Source organism: Podarcis muralis, chromosome 6, assembly GCF_964188315.1.
Source record: "Podarcis muralis chromosome 6, rPodMur119.hap1.1, whole genome shotgun sequence".
NCBI lineage: Eukaryota > Metazoa > Chordata > Lepidosauria > Squamata > Lacertidae > Podarcis > Podarcis muralis.
This window is the reverse complement of record NC_135660.1, coordinates 24,706,582-24,721,690: the sequence shown is the minus strand read 5'-3', so window position 1 is coordinate 24,721,690 and position 15,109 is coordinate 24,706,582. Positions and strand designations below refer to the sequence as shown.

Genomic DNA, 15,109 nt, shown 5'->3' with positions numbered 1-15,109 from the left:
AATTTATGAAATATAGGGAGGTAAAGACAGATAAGATACAGACTGAATCAAGCCACACACTGCATTGCTTTATTTGATAACCGGAATCTTGAAATAACAGTGGCTTAGTTTCAAAATATCGCTGTGCACAGAAGAGTCTGTAAACAACTCTTCGAAGTCTGTCGTTATAGTCAAATAACTTTTTCGCTGCGGCAGTTGAGATGTCTCTTCCATGCTTACCCAAGCTAATGCCTGAACAAAAACTGATGTTTTCCGCCTTCCTGTCCCTCCCCAACCCCCTGCCCCTGAAGCGTGAGACAAAGGAGCCATTCACTAAACAGAGGCTGTGAAATTCTGAAAGTCTTTTTCTTTCTTTTGTTTTTGCTTCTTGGACACAAATTGGAAATGTGACCTTGCTTCTCCCCGCCTCCCCAAATAATTGCTAATGTACAGTTTCAGGGCTAGGAATCCTAACGATAAAGGGACTGGTCAATTAAGCAGGCGCTCCACTTCACTCTGCCACTTAAAACTAATGATAGGCGTCGCCTCCATAGGGCAACAAGTTGGGGGAATGGCAAGAGATCAGCCAGCAGAGAAAATATCTAGGTCAATTTAGAGGGCTGTGTGAGTGTAACTTGAGAAAAGAGCACTGAGCCTGCAGTGAAATGATATGTGGAATGTGAGCAAATGCCCCTACTTTCTAGGCAGCATTTGTGAGGGGGTGGGAGGCTTATTCTCTCCCCCCCCCCATCCCACTGCAGCAGCCTCCGTCTCCTCTGCTTTTTGCCTTGGCACCTGCAGCAATTTTTTTCTTTAAAAAGAGCCACTCCTTAGAATTGTATGGAACCACAAGGCCCATCTCGTCCAATCCCTTGCAATGCAGGAATCTTTTGCCCAATGGGGGGCTCAAACCCACGACACGGAGAATAAGTGTCTTGTGCTCTACTGGCTGAGCTATCCACCAGTTATCTAGCAAAATAGCAAACCAGTTTGACTACCCAGGAAAAATCGAGCCCTATGCCACTCACCACCAATGGTGGCTGAGCGAGATGCAGTCAATTTGATGCAGCCCCAAAGTGAACATAACCTCAACAGGACATAATTTCTCAGAAGGTTTCCTATACAGTGGTACCTCGGGTTACATATGCTTCAGGTTACAGACCCAGAAATAGTACCTCGGGTTAAGAACTTTGCTTCAGGATGAGAACAGAATTGTGCTCCGGTGGCGTGGAAAAAGCAGGAGGCCCCATTAGCTAAAGTGGTGCTTCAGGTTAAGAACAGTTTCAGGTTAAGAACAGACCTCCAGAACGAATTAAGTTCTTAACCCGAGGTAACAGAGTATCTTTGGCACCCTTTTGCAGCTCTCTCTCTCAATCGGTCTCTCTCTCTGCTGACTTGGATCCATATACTGTATAATTCACATATAAGGCCGATCTGATGGAGTCACCATGTAAATATTCTGTTGCACTTCCTCTTCAGTTATTTCAGCAAGTGTCCCTCAAGTTAAGCTGATATTTCACTCCAAGAACACAGCACACTTGCGCTTCCTGTTGCCTGACCGAAAGTCCACTTGTATATGCAAATACAAAGGGGGGCTTGAAAAGTAAACAGATTAGAAAAGGAGGAGGAAGGGATGAAAACAGGGAGCAAGAACATGTGGATATGCCAAACATTGCGCACCTGCAAAGAAGGGTGTGCAGCATCATAAATCACATGCTGGGGAAATAGGGAGTTGAACCCCATGTAACATATAAATATTTAGTTTGTTTCATACAGGTTTCTTCAAGAGCAAGTGTCTAAATGAATCTGGTTGTAGAATGTGACATTATACAATCCATAGATTTCTGAATGTGTTCACTACAGGTTTGTGTCACTTTATCATGGCAGAAAAGGGGGGGGTGTACTTTGAGTAAATGGTATTGTTGCTGTCTGGATGGGTTGTTTTTCTCTTGTTTGGGGTTCTTTTCTTTGTGTTGTTAATTGATAATTTCATGTATCAGTATTTTGAAAATGAATAAAAATAATGATTAAGGCATGGAAATGTGCATGTGTGCATATAAAAAAGGAATGCAGCAAAAGAGAAGGAGCACTCCAAGACATTATCAAGCAAGTCAAAAGGTGTGATCAAAGACATGATGACATGCTGGCGTCTGTGCTTCTTTTCTCATGAATGTTAGATCAGTGCAGGCTGTGGGAAAGAACAGAAAGAGGTCAAATTTTAACTTGCAAGTTAAACCAGAACTTGGAAGTTTTCACTTATATCCTATGCAGCTTCGCAGTCAAGCACTATTTATTCATTTACCATACTTACCATATTCATAGCCCTGCCTATACCACAGAGCCTATACCACAAAGCCAGTCAGAAGGTCGGCGGTTCGAATCCCCGCGACGGGGTGAGCTCCCGTTGTTCAGTCCCTGCTCCTGCCCACCTAGCAGTTCGAAAGCACCTCAAAGTGCAAGTAGATAAATAGGTACTGCTCCGGCGGGAAGGTAAACGGTGTTTCTGTGTGCTGCTCTGGTTTGCCAGAAGTGGCTTAGTCATGCTGGCCACATGACCTGTACACCATCTCCCTCCGCCAGTAAAGCGAGATGAGCATCGCAACCCCACAGTTGTCCGTGACTGGACCTAACAGTCAGGGGTCCCTTTACCTTTACCTTTATACCCAAATATTCCAGGGCAGAAATGCATAGTGGGACCAGTTCTCTCTTTTTTTTCAGGGGGTACTCAAGAGTACCTAGTTTCTGGCACCTCTTTTTTTTTTTTTGTCAAAAAGTGTGGCACTTAATGTAACAGCTTCATAGTGAGTACCGACACCTACTTTTCTACGAAAGGAAGCACCGGGTGGAACTCAAATCCTTCATAGAAGAGCATTTAACTGTAGAGCTATTGTAGCACCCTGCTTGTGGTTAACGCTTAGCTGGAATGAAATATTCAACGCAGCAATAGAGAAATTAAAATAATAATTTATTTGTCAGACAAATAAATGTGAGGCACAGTGGTATATGATTACCAAGCTCTGGCCTGGCCTCCTGCCATTATGGCCAGCACTTATATTTCCTTAATCCAGCCCCCTTTGCTTCTCCTCTGGCTGCATCTGTCCAACCAGCCTGGTTGGAATTCCTATTGGCTGATTGGTATGACCAATCACAAAAATACACTCATTTCCTATTGCCTTTTATGGGAGACAAAGAGCTATATTTCCTTCCATTTATAATTGGCAAACAAGTATTAATATATCTTTACATGTGTCTCAACAAGGAATCTTAATTACCAGCTCACCTCTTTGCCCTCCTTGCCCTATTGCCTTCTAAAACAAATGGTTAATCTTAAATTTTTATCTTGAACAGATGTCAGAGACCTTGGGTTCATATTCTCATGCATCATCAATGAAATATCTCCTTTTGGAGGTCTTTAAACAAATGTCTGACAGCCATTTGTCATGAGTGCTCGATTGGCGTCTCATTTCTGGCAGGGAGCTAGGCTCATCTGCCCCCCTGGTCTCCTACAGCAATATGACTCTATGAAATAAGAATTTAACATTTCTTTCTTTCTAGATCCTTTGCATAATTACATTTAAACCAATATATTTAAGATAATATATTTCATACATTATCATAGGTAACCTTTTAAAAGAATAAAGCTTCTCAAAGTAGAAGTAGAAAAGGGAACTCAGTAAAAAAACAGCTTTTAAAAGGAACCCCTTCAGTTTACCCCCCCCCTTCAGCCATCTGCTCTCCTCTTTAGCTGTTCCCAATATTTATTGCTCTTTTAACTCTCTCAGTTTAAGAAAGAAACAGTTTTAAAAGACTTCCCAAAATTGCTTTAAAAAGACTTCCCAAAAAGCCTCTCTTTCTGCCAGCTAGATGCTTCTCCATTTGGTCTTGGCCTTTTAACCTTAGAAAGAAGATCTGGCTCATTTTACTGGGAGGCACATTGGCATTATTTTACTGTTTACTAACTCTTAATTATGTTGGGTCCGTAACCTTGCTCTTTAACTTGTAATTCCAGCTTTTATGACTTTGAGAATTGTTTTCTGCTATAAATCAAAGGGGCCCCTTGTCTAGGAAGAAAACACTGTCAGTGTTTTCTTAAGCAGCTAGCCTTCTTGCCTGGCGTGAAACTTTTAAAAATCTAAGCCCTCTTTAATATACAAGCCCTGATCAAACATTAATAAAATGCAGGCTTATGCCTGATGCCTCATTCCCCCCTTTCAAGCTCAAGGACCTTCGTCCCAAGTGTCCTTGATAGCTTGACCTTCATCATATTCCTGAGGTAAAGCTCTGTATAGGGCCATGATATGAGGTAGAGTTTCATTTGAAACCATCTTGCTAATTGTACTTCTAAAACATGAAATGATACATGGCATCATACATAAAACCATTACCACTACTGTCAAGAAAAACAAGCAAGACAATAGTATCCCTTTGAGTCCTGTGACATTAGGTAACCAATTGGTGAGCCATCCCATATCCCATCCTTCCCATGTTTGTACTGGGACATGTGCTATATTCTCCATCTTTGTAGCCAACACACGGATTGCCTCACCATTATCAGAAATGTTAAAGCAACAGGCATTCCCTGTCAAGTTCAAGACTCCACATAGGCCTCCCTGCTTGGCAAGTACATAATCCATTCCCATTTTCAGCTGCAAAATGGCGGCTCTACTTTCATCCAACTGTTGTGCAATAAGTCTCAAACTCTGGGCCGTTGCATTGGTTACAAGTTCCACTACTGCTTGCAATCGAATTATTCTGTTTAGATTATAGATAGGATCCCGTGCCCCTTGTATGAGCTCACCAGGATTCCAGGAGGCAGGATCATAATAGGCTATAATGCGCTCTGGTGGCCAATCATCAGTACCGCTCCAACTTTGGGTACTTCCTCCTGCTATATGAGAAATATCAGCGTTTCTTCGTGTACGCTTGGCCAAATTAGTAGGCATAATCCACATTGGTGGTAATACCCATCCCAGGAAACAAGTCCCACTCCATTTGGAAGGGAGTTTCTTGTATGCCCATTCTCCACATATCCACCACAACCATCGGGTCTGAGGTTTTTGGTACGTGGAGTACAGAAGGCGAAATATCAAAAGAGGCAGAGAGTTCACAGTGCAGTATGTTAGATTGCCTTTCTCTGTCACAGTTATGTTCCATACCACTTTCCATGCATGAATAAAAGGAGGTGCACAGGGCAAGGTATTCCGAGTTCGATAGGTAGTACCGTGTGCCCAGGTATGACTATTCTTAATATAATCCCAAGTATAGTGACAATGAGAAGAGCCTATCATGGTAGAATCAGCTGCATCTGATGATTTATGTACACAGAATTCCCCTTGTACAGGTATAACTCGTAATGGTTTAGTTGAGTTCCATCCGTGGAAATTCTGCAATTCTGTTTGGTGTGGTATTTCGCTTACCATACCAATGGCATCTAATGGTATCGGTAATAAGGGCATACCTCCCTCTGAATCATCTGGCCCAAGAGAGCAAACAAGGCAATTGGTCCTATTTGCAACATTGGCTACCATTTCAGCTAAACCTACCCACATATTGTGGTCATGGCGGAATCCATATTTAGTCAATTTGGTCAGATTCAAGGACCCTTCCCCTTCCCAAGGGATCAGGATTAATAATAGAATCATGTTGATGTCTAGCATATGCATTCCTTCCACAGAAGAGTACCTTATTGTGATAGCAAATAAATATTAGTCCCAATATAATTCCCCCAGTGACAGGAATGGGGAACCACCAAGACCAAAACATATATCCCAAGGATCCCCAGTGAGTAATATCTCTGATAATTGTTCCACAAGGGGGCAGTCAATCAATTGTATAAGAGAATCTTCCCGTTCACAGTCGCTGGTTCAGACGCTCCTCAAGCTTCAGGCGTGCGCAGGTCAGCCAGCTTCCAGGTTGTGGCTGCAGCAGGCCGGTCGTCTAATGTTGCCCGTGACCTAGCCCGTTCCCGGTAGGGCTAGATACAGGGGTTTTTGGAGAGAGTCAGTTTTAAAGGATTAGAGGGGTCACCTTTGCACGTCCAACTGCCTTCGGACTTCTTCAAACGAGAGTGATGAATCCAGGGGGTCACCTCAGCTACCTTCACCGCTGTTGGAGTAGAAAGCAAGACGGTGTAAGGTCTACGCCACTTAGGTGCAAGTGGATCACGTTTTCCACTCTTTCACCCATATGCTATGCCAGCCTGGAGCTGATGAATCGGCTTGGCAATGCTGCACGGCGTGTGCTTGAGGGCCCACCTGTTAAGAAAAAAACAACAACAAACAAACAAACACGGGAGAGAGACAAAAACACGGGAGAGAGATTGCACTTATCCCTGTGTCACATGGTCTCCTATTTGTTTGAGGTCAGTTGGAATATCCTGAACAAAGGAGGGCGGCCTCCCATACAGGAGCTCAAAAGGTGACAACTTAAGTCTTTTTGTGGGTGCGCACCGAACACGAAACAGTGTTATGGGTAACACATCTACCCTCCTGAAACTTTAGACACATTAGTGGGCTTCTGGCATGCCCTGCAAATACCTTGCACAAGCGTCTGGCGGTAGGTGGTAAGTCTGGCCAGGTGAATTGCATTGTTTGGATCCCAATTAGGATCTTCCAAGGGAAAGTTGTCTTGGAGATGACGGTCAATATTATAAATATTTCCCACTCTGGCCTGCTCACGCAAATATATCTGTGCCTTTTCAATTATGTCTCTCCTTTCCTCAGTGGTGAAGAGAGTATTACTATTGAAGTCACCAAGTCCATCATAGCCTGAGGTTTTTCTGCGAAAGATGGGGCGTTTTCCAATTCATCAGACTGTAGTTGTGAATGGAATACATTGCAGGGTCGAAGTTCGAGGTGGCCTTGGTCCAGGTTGCCCGTTAACCAGCACAGGCTCCTCAAGTGCATCAAATACTCTTCTGAGAGGGGCTACTACGTGATCTTTCTCTTCGCTTTGCTCTAGGGGCCTCAAATCATAGGGGATGGTATTTGTCCCAAGGCGTTCTTTTAGCAGCTTAATACGCCTGGCTGTATTGCTTGCTGACCGATTAAGGTCTCCCTGTAACTTCTGTAATAATTCTCTAGGACTTGGATGTACAGGGGTTTGGGGTAGGCAATCAGTTGCTCCACTAAAAGAGACTGTAGATGGAGTTCTACTGGGACTCACAGGTGGAATAACCACTTCTGCTTGGGCTTCATTATAGGACTCCAATGCCTCCTGAAGATATTTATCATAATCTATCAAGGAGTCAAGTTCTGTGTCTCTACCCCCATTATTCATTCCACTTTCTTGCCTTGGGGTTACAACTGGTGGAGGGTTTGAATTTGTTTGGCAAGATTCCTTTCCTAGCTTTGGCTTTTACAGCCAATAATTTGCATCGTTGGACTTTGCATTCCCTTATCCATGGAGGATTTTTATTTAATGTGCTCAGCCAGGAATCTATATATGAAAATTGTTCTGGGCACCCTCCAGTTTCTTTGGTGATGTTAGACCAAAGTTTGCTTACTAAATTTATATCAAAAGTTCCCTGAGATGGCCATCCAGTATTTTGTTTTGGCCATTCTAGTTCACATAACGTTCTCAAGCGCTCTGGCGTCATTTTGACTCCATATGCCCCTGAGAAGGCTTTCTTAAAATTATTTCACATACATTCAAGAGGTGTATTTCCCCCCTTTGAACCCCCAACTCCCATTGTATGGCCCTGTGAAGTATCCACTCAGTCACTCACACACACACCTTACTGGGAAACGAAGTAGCACTCACTCCACACTTAGGTCAGCTACACATTGTACTTTCTCACACATGCAATGCGCAAGATACTTCACCCACACTCTACCTCCCAATCTTCCCTTTTCCCTACACCAGATCACCATCTGATGTACCCAGCCACCTAGCGTACTCAGTTCCCCTTTACTGAGACGCAGAAGTTTGATCAGGACTTCTCTTCCTCCCAATTAATTGGAGGGCCAAAACCCTTTAGTGCACTTACCCTTAGCTGGTTCCGTTTCCCCCCGGTCCGTCGCCGTCGGTGGGCAGGGTATCAGACAGACGAGACTGCTGCGTTCCCCTGGAAAAAAATTTTCCATTGCGCGCTGAGTAGGCAGTGAGTGATCCTCTGTCTTGTACCCTGCTCAGTAGGCGAAGGGGCTGCGTTCCAGCAGACCACTTATCCGAGTCACAGGGCACCATAAAATGTAGCACCCTGCTTGTGGTTAACGCTTAGCTGGAATGAAATATTCAACGCAGCAATAGAGAAATTAAAATAATAATTTATTTGTCAGACAAATAAATGTGAGGCACAGTGGTATATGATTACCAAGCTCTGGCCTGGCCTCCTGCCATTATGGCCAGCACTTATATTTCCTTAATCCAGCCCCCTTTGCTTCTCCTCTGGCTGCATCTGTCCAACCAGCCTGGTTGGAATTCCTATTGGCTGATTGGTATGACCAATCACAAAAATACACTCATTTCCTATTGCCTTTTATGGGAGACAAAGAGCTATATTTCCTTCCATTTATAATTGGCAAACAAGTATTAATATATCTTTACATGTGTCTCAACAAGGAATCTTAATTACCAGCTCACCTCTTTGCCCTCCTTGCCCTATTGCCTTCTAAAACAAATGGTTAATCTTAAATTTTTATCTTGAACAGATGTCAGAGACCTTGGGTTCATATTCTCATGCATCATCAATGAAATATCTCCTTTTGGAGGTCTTTAAACAAATGTCTGACAGCCATTTGTCATGAGTGCTCGATTGGCGTCTCATTTCTGGCAGGGAGCTAGGCTCATCTGCCCCCCTGGTCTCCTACAGCAATATGACTCTATGAAATAAGAATTTAACATTTCTTTCTTTCTAGATCCTTTGCATAATTACATTTAAACCAATATATTTAAGATAATATATTTCATACATTATCATAGGTAACCTTTTAAAAGAATAAAGCTTCTCAAAGTAGAAGTAGAAAAGGGAACTCAGTAAAAAAACAGCTTTTAAAAGGAACCCCTTCAGTTTACCCCCCCCCTTCAGCCATCTGCTCTCCTCTTTAGCTGTTCCCAATATTTATTGCTCTTTTAACTCTCTCAGTTTAAGAAAGAAACAGTTTTAAAAGACTTCCCAAAATTGCTTTAAAAAGACTTCCCAAAAAGCCTCTCTTTCTGCCAGCTAGATGCTTCTCCATTTGGTCTTGGCCTTTTAACCTTAGAAAGAAGATCTGGCTCATTTTACTGGGAGGCACATTGGCATTATTTTACTGTTTACTAACTCTTAATTATGTTGGGTCCGTAACCTTGCTCTTTAACTTGTAATTCCAGCTTTTATGACTTTGAGAATTGTTTTCTGCTATAAATCAAAGGGGCCCCTTGTCTAGGAAGAAAACACTGTCAGTGTTTTCTTAAGCAGCTAGCCTTCTTGCCTGGCGTGAAACTTTTAAAAATCTAAGCCCTCTTTAATATACAAGCCCTGATCAAACATTAATAAAATGCAGGCTTATGCCTGATGCCTCACTATGATTATAAGAACGGGTTTGTTTCTTTGCTGTTTTTTAAAGCAGCTTCTGGAATGATTCTCTTACCTGAACAAAGACAGAATAGGTCCCACAGAGTATCCTCTTTAGCTCCGCAATCACTTTCAGAAAGCAGATCAACATTTGGAGGCCGCTAAGAGCTATCAGAATAGAAAACAAAATGATGTTCCACTCCACTACATAGGCAGGTTCGGAGCATTCGGACCAGGAGGCGTAATCCGTGAGGTAGCTATCAGAGAAACAGCAGCATAAAGAAGTTAGAAGCTATTATTGTAGATTTACCTCAAGGCCTGTTGAGTTTGGCAGGCAGGGGAAGTTTCAGTCCCCATTCAGAGCTATAGCCACATGACTCCCCATCTTCTCACCCATCTTTGAGGCTATTTCAAAGAAAGAAACTGACCCAGACTTCCTTTTCTAAATCTAACCATGCTTCTAGCCCCGTGAACTAGCCATGGTGACAATACTGCTTCTTTCCGCCTCAGTTCCTCTCCCAAATATGGCTCCTGTGAAACATGTTGCCTTTGTCCCCTGCATTTCTGGAGCTGCTTTCTAGAGATGTGAGGGATGTTACTCCCCATTAGAGCTTCTACATCAATAGTGGGTGGTTAGGGCCAGCCCTACCATTAGGCAGAATGTGGGAAATTGCCTAAGGCGGCAGTTGCTGGGGAGCAGCAGTGGCTGCCCTCTAGTCAATCCATTCTATTGGAGATCAGAGCTATGCATGCTACAGGCTTGGCCTACACTCCTCAAACTAGCCTGCTGATCTCAGGTGCACCGGAAGTCATTATCCCATTGCTGCTGATGAAGTAGGATTCAACTACCAGCTTTTGTCCATGGGAAGGGAGGTACCATCTTCTCCTTTGCCTCAGGCAGCCAGACGTCTTGCACTGGCTCTGTGGATGGGCTACCAGGGACAGAGGTGTCCCTACTGTAATGTTGCCTCAAAGCACAGTTCCTCCCCATGTGACCAGATAGCAGCCATTCATTTCTATGGGAAGACATGCAGGCACACACTAAGGGCACCATTAGTGCATAGGCTAAACCCCCACATGCATTGAAGGAGAAGTAGGTTTTGCCTTTTCAGAGTGTCTTCACCTTGTTCCATCGAACTCCATGGGACATACTGAAAACTAACCTGGACCCTAACTGCAGGCCCCTACACCTCGTGCAAAGGCACCAGCATTTTACTGCGAATTTCTACTAAGATACACGTTTTTGCAAGTGATTTGCCCTAGTAGAAGGCATTTTCCTATGTTAGTTTTACTAATATATATGCACATTTGACTCTATATTTCAAAAGATGGGTGTTTGGATTTGATATCCCACTTTATCACTACCCTGAGGAGTCTCAAAGCGGCTAACATTCTCCTTTCCCTTCCTCCCCCACAACAAACACACTGTGAGGTGAGTGAGGCTGAGAGACTTCAGAGAAGTGTGACTGGCCCAAGGTCACCCAGCAGCTGCATGTGGAGGAGTGGGGAATTGAACCCGGTTCACCAGATTATGAGTCTACCACTCTTAACCACTACACCACACTGGCTCTCTCTGTGTTTTGGTCTGGTGTTTTGGGGACTGGTTCAAAGCTGCCCCTTAGAGACAGCAATCTTTCTTTCTTTCTTACCGGCCTGCAGTGTCTTTGAAGGCATATTCCCAGCCAGCGGAGGTTCTGCAGTATGGGCCCTGCACTAAACCCAAAGTAGATATGATCAGGCTGTATCCAGAGAACGCGATGCCTAGCAGGGCAAGCACAACTGAAATGAAGCGCTGCATTAAAGAGAGCACAGTGTTATCTTTATGACAGTGAAGGAATTCCATCGCTTCAGTTTCCTGATAAAAGTGTGTGTGTTTTTTCTATCCAATACTTAGATGAACTCAGCATAGAAAGTGTTCCGTAACTTAAAGAGCTGGGGGGGGGGGGGGAGAAAAATAGCAATAATCTTTAGCACAGATTAGAAAGAATGTTGTTGGCAGGCAATGTCTCAAAATAGCATAATCTGTTATAAGAACACACTTCTACCTTGTTGGAACTGGTGGAGGAATGCTATCACTACAATAGAAGCAAGCTGCAAGAAAGGGAGCATTGTCTGAACAAAGTTTGCTGGGGGGGGGCGAGTTACGCTGATAGCCTTTGTAATAAAAAAATTAAGCTCTTATAATATATACAGTCATACCTTGGGTTAGATGTGCTTCAGGTTGAGCATTTTCAAGTTACGCTCCGCGACAACCCGGAAGTAACGGAGCGCGTTACTTCTGGGTTTCGCTGCTCGCACATGCTCAAAATGACGTCACATGCATGCGCAGAAGCAGCAAAATGCGACCCGCGCGGTCACATCTTACGTTTTACTCAGGATGCGAACGGGGCTTTCAAATTTCTGTTGTAGACCACCTTTTCTATGATGTAGGTATGATGTTTGTGGGGGGTGGTCTTGGGTTACACCCCTTCTGTGATGTATGTATGGAGGGGTGGTCTTGAGCTCCAGGGCAGGGAATTTAAAATGTCTATACAAGGGCAGGCACACCTTTGTTCTGGGTCCTCCTCCTTTCCTGCGTGTGAGGGGAGCACCCTGTTGCAACAGCTTTAATAAAAATCAGGCTTACTAGCTGTTTTGCTTCTCAATATTCTCTGGTTGGCCTCTGTTATTTTCTCCTACCAATGGAGAACCCACAAAGGATTCTATAAAGGGCTCTTGTATACCCCATAAGGGAATAAGGGCAGATTTTGTTTGCAACACCTCTCAGTTGGATTTGCTGTCAACATTCTCAATATGGGTGCTGGTTTTAGCAGGGGGGGGGGGAGACAGCTGCCAGGGCAATTGTTGGGCTGGGATTGAAGGGCGCATGGATGCTGCATCCAGCTCACTCTGCCCTCCCCACAGCTTCGAAGATCAGAACAAATGCTCAATAAATAGCCAATGCCATCTAATCTCCCAGCAAGCTTTGTGCAAACAAGTCAGGATGAATGCTCAATAAAACAGGTTGTCTGGAAGCAACGTGTGATTCAACCCACAGCGATGAGCGTTTGAGGCAGGAAGAAATTGGCCGGAATCCCAGAGTATCTTGTAAGAAAACAAAAACAGAAAAGGTTTCCGTCAATTTGAGAGCAGTGGGAGCACTTCTTCCTGTTGTTGTTTTTCACCCCAGGAGGAGCTGTGGAGATCAGAGGTAGCCTCTTTCTTTTCCTCTCCGGTACAGAATAAGGAAGGAGATGGGAGCAGAAGGGGTCAAAGGAAGTTTGCGGCACAAATGCCATGTGTGGAAGCAAGATACGCACCCTGTAGGTCCTGGTGCAGCTTTCACTTGGGCAGCATTTTTGGAAGGTGTCTCGGTCCAGGAATATTAAAAGTGCTGCCAGCATAAGCATCTGGAAAGGCAGGAGTGGAAGTCACAGAGGATACGGGATCCAATAATATCACGTTCTTATAGACTCTATAAAGAGGGACGCGGGTGGCACTGTGGGTTAAATCACAGAGCCTAGGACTTGCCGATCAAAAGGTCAGCGGTTTGAATCCCCGTGACGGGGTGAGCTCCGGTTCCTCGGTCCCTGCTCCTGCCAACCTAGCAGTTCAAAAGCACGTCAAAGTGCAAGTAGATTAATAGGTACTGCTCCGGCGGGAAAGTAAACGGCATTCCCTTGCGCTGCGCTGGTTCGCCAGAAGCGGCTTAGTCATGCTGGCCACATGACCCTGGAAGCTGTACGCCGGCTCCCTTGGCCAGTAAAGTGAGATGAGGGCCGCAACCCCAAAGTCGGCCACGACTGGACCTAATGGTCAGGGGTCCTTTTACCTTTTACCTCCTCTATATTGAGAGGAATACAAAGGATAGTCACCATGAAGTCCCATTGAAATCCATTTGACTTAATTTAACAACCTAACTCCTGATCTTACTTACTTAGAAGGCAGTCCTGCTAATTTCAAAGGGGTGTGTTTTCCAATAAACACGGTTGCCTTATGTAACTCTACACTGAGCTGCTCTGATTTTGAATTCAATGGCATAAACACTTTGAAATACATAAATGAATAAAGGAAGCACTTTGTTTGGTATTCAGTCCAACAAACACTGGCTACCATAGTCATATCATCTGCCAGTTCTCATTAGTTCAAGCCCATGTCATACATATTGAGATCACACTTATATTACTCTAGAGTAGGATGGAAGGCTTTGCCAATTTTGGTTTTCTCAGTTTTCCATTTTTTCCCCAGTTTAAAGTTAAATTCTCCACATTTCTGCCACCATTTGCAGGGGGGGGGGTTTGCTTTATTGTTTTTTTAACTCCTTATAAAAATGATGAGCATTTTAATGTGACTTATTCCTAATAAATATATTTTTGCCCTGAACATATGGGATACAGCAATTTCTGAGCGTCTCAGCAGACACAGAGGGCAAATAAAGGCATAACGAATAGAGACACCTTCCAAGAAACGTGGACTTTCTTTAACTATGTTAATGGCCCAAATCAAGACTTTGTTATACCAAACTGCTTAGTATTCTCAGTGGAGGGAATACGTTAAGTAATATGCTTGAACACTGAATGTGTAAGTGTGTAAGTTTATGTTTAAAGTCAATGGCTAAAACAAACAACATTAGATGTACTGCTGGAGAAGTGCCTCTTGTATTTGAATTTGTTTAAAGACCAATAAAAAATTGTATGTAACTTTGAATAACATACCCTTTTTTTGCAAGCAATTTCCCCTGATATAATGCATTTTGTACGTTATGTTCACTGACATATGCACACTTTCCCCTAATATATTTGTAAAAATATTAGTTTACAAATGTTTCACAAAATTCAAATAAGTGAGAATTTTGGAAGGTGGCTCTGTTTTGGTTCTCATATTCTAGAAAATGCAGATTTGATCGATTGAGCTTTAAATGCAATGAATTTCTCCCCCACCCCTCCTCTGTAGTAAATGCTTTTGTATGTTGTTGGCAAACAAGCCTATATTAGAAAGCACTTTCTTTTGGGTGGCTGTCGCCATTGATTTCAGGCTCCCAATTACATCTCCTGTCTCTAAAATAAAGCCACTTCTCTTTTCTTCCCCCCATCTGCCCCTTCTGACATTGCAAGATCACACAGCAGATTAGCACCTTGTTGCAGGCATCCCTAGAGAAGCATGGAAAAAGAAAGCAGAGACCACACTTACCATAATACCAGAGAAACAGATTCCTTCAAAATACCACACATAGTTGGTGAGATTGTTGCTGGAAGCATACAGAGCCTTCCCATCAGGAAAATAGAGCAGGATATTTATAACAATGCTCCAAAGTGCTAGGGGGATTAACAGGCAACTGAGGCAGCCGCCACACTTTTGTAACCCCATCTCAAAAGGGCAGAGAAGGTGGTGGCCAATCCTTCCTGCCAAGTTGTCAAACGTCTCAACTTTCTTGCTTCAACTGAGTCATTTCGCATCGACAAGAATCCGGTTGCTGGGATATGATTCTTCTCAAACAAGCTCAGTGCCCAGCAAATAAAAGCTTTGTGGTTCGTAGAGCAATAGGCAAGTGCCACTGGCTGGAGTTCTTGTCATATCCTTGAAAGGAGGGGAGGGTGTTCCTCTGAGGAAATTCACCTCTAAAAGGAATTCCGACTCAAACCTCAGTCGCGCTTC

General features: G+C 43.7%; 1 protein-coding gene across 1 annotated transcript; it reads right to left on the bottom strand.

Annotated features, from left to right (window-relative positions):
* Positions 1–47: 47 nt before the first annotated feature.
* On the bottom strand, positions 48–15,109 carry TM4SF18 (transmembrane 4 L six family member 18). Its single transcript, XM_028731269.2, has 5 exons — positions 14,645–15,109; positions 12,775–12,864; positions 11,125–11,267; positions 9,552–9,732; positions 48–2,167 (listed from the first exon to the last, which is right to left on the bottom strand). The coding sequence occupies exons 1-5, from the start codon at positions 14,819–14,821 to the stop codon at positions 2,153–2,155; spliced, it is 606 nt and encodes a 201-aa protein (XP_028587102.2). The 5' UTR covers positions 14,822–15,109; the 3' UTR covers positions 48–2,152.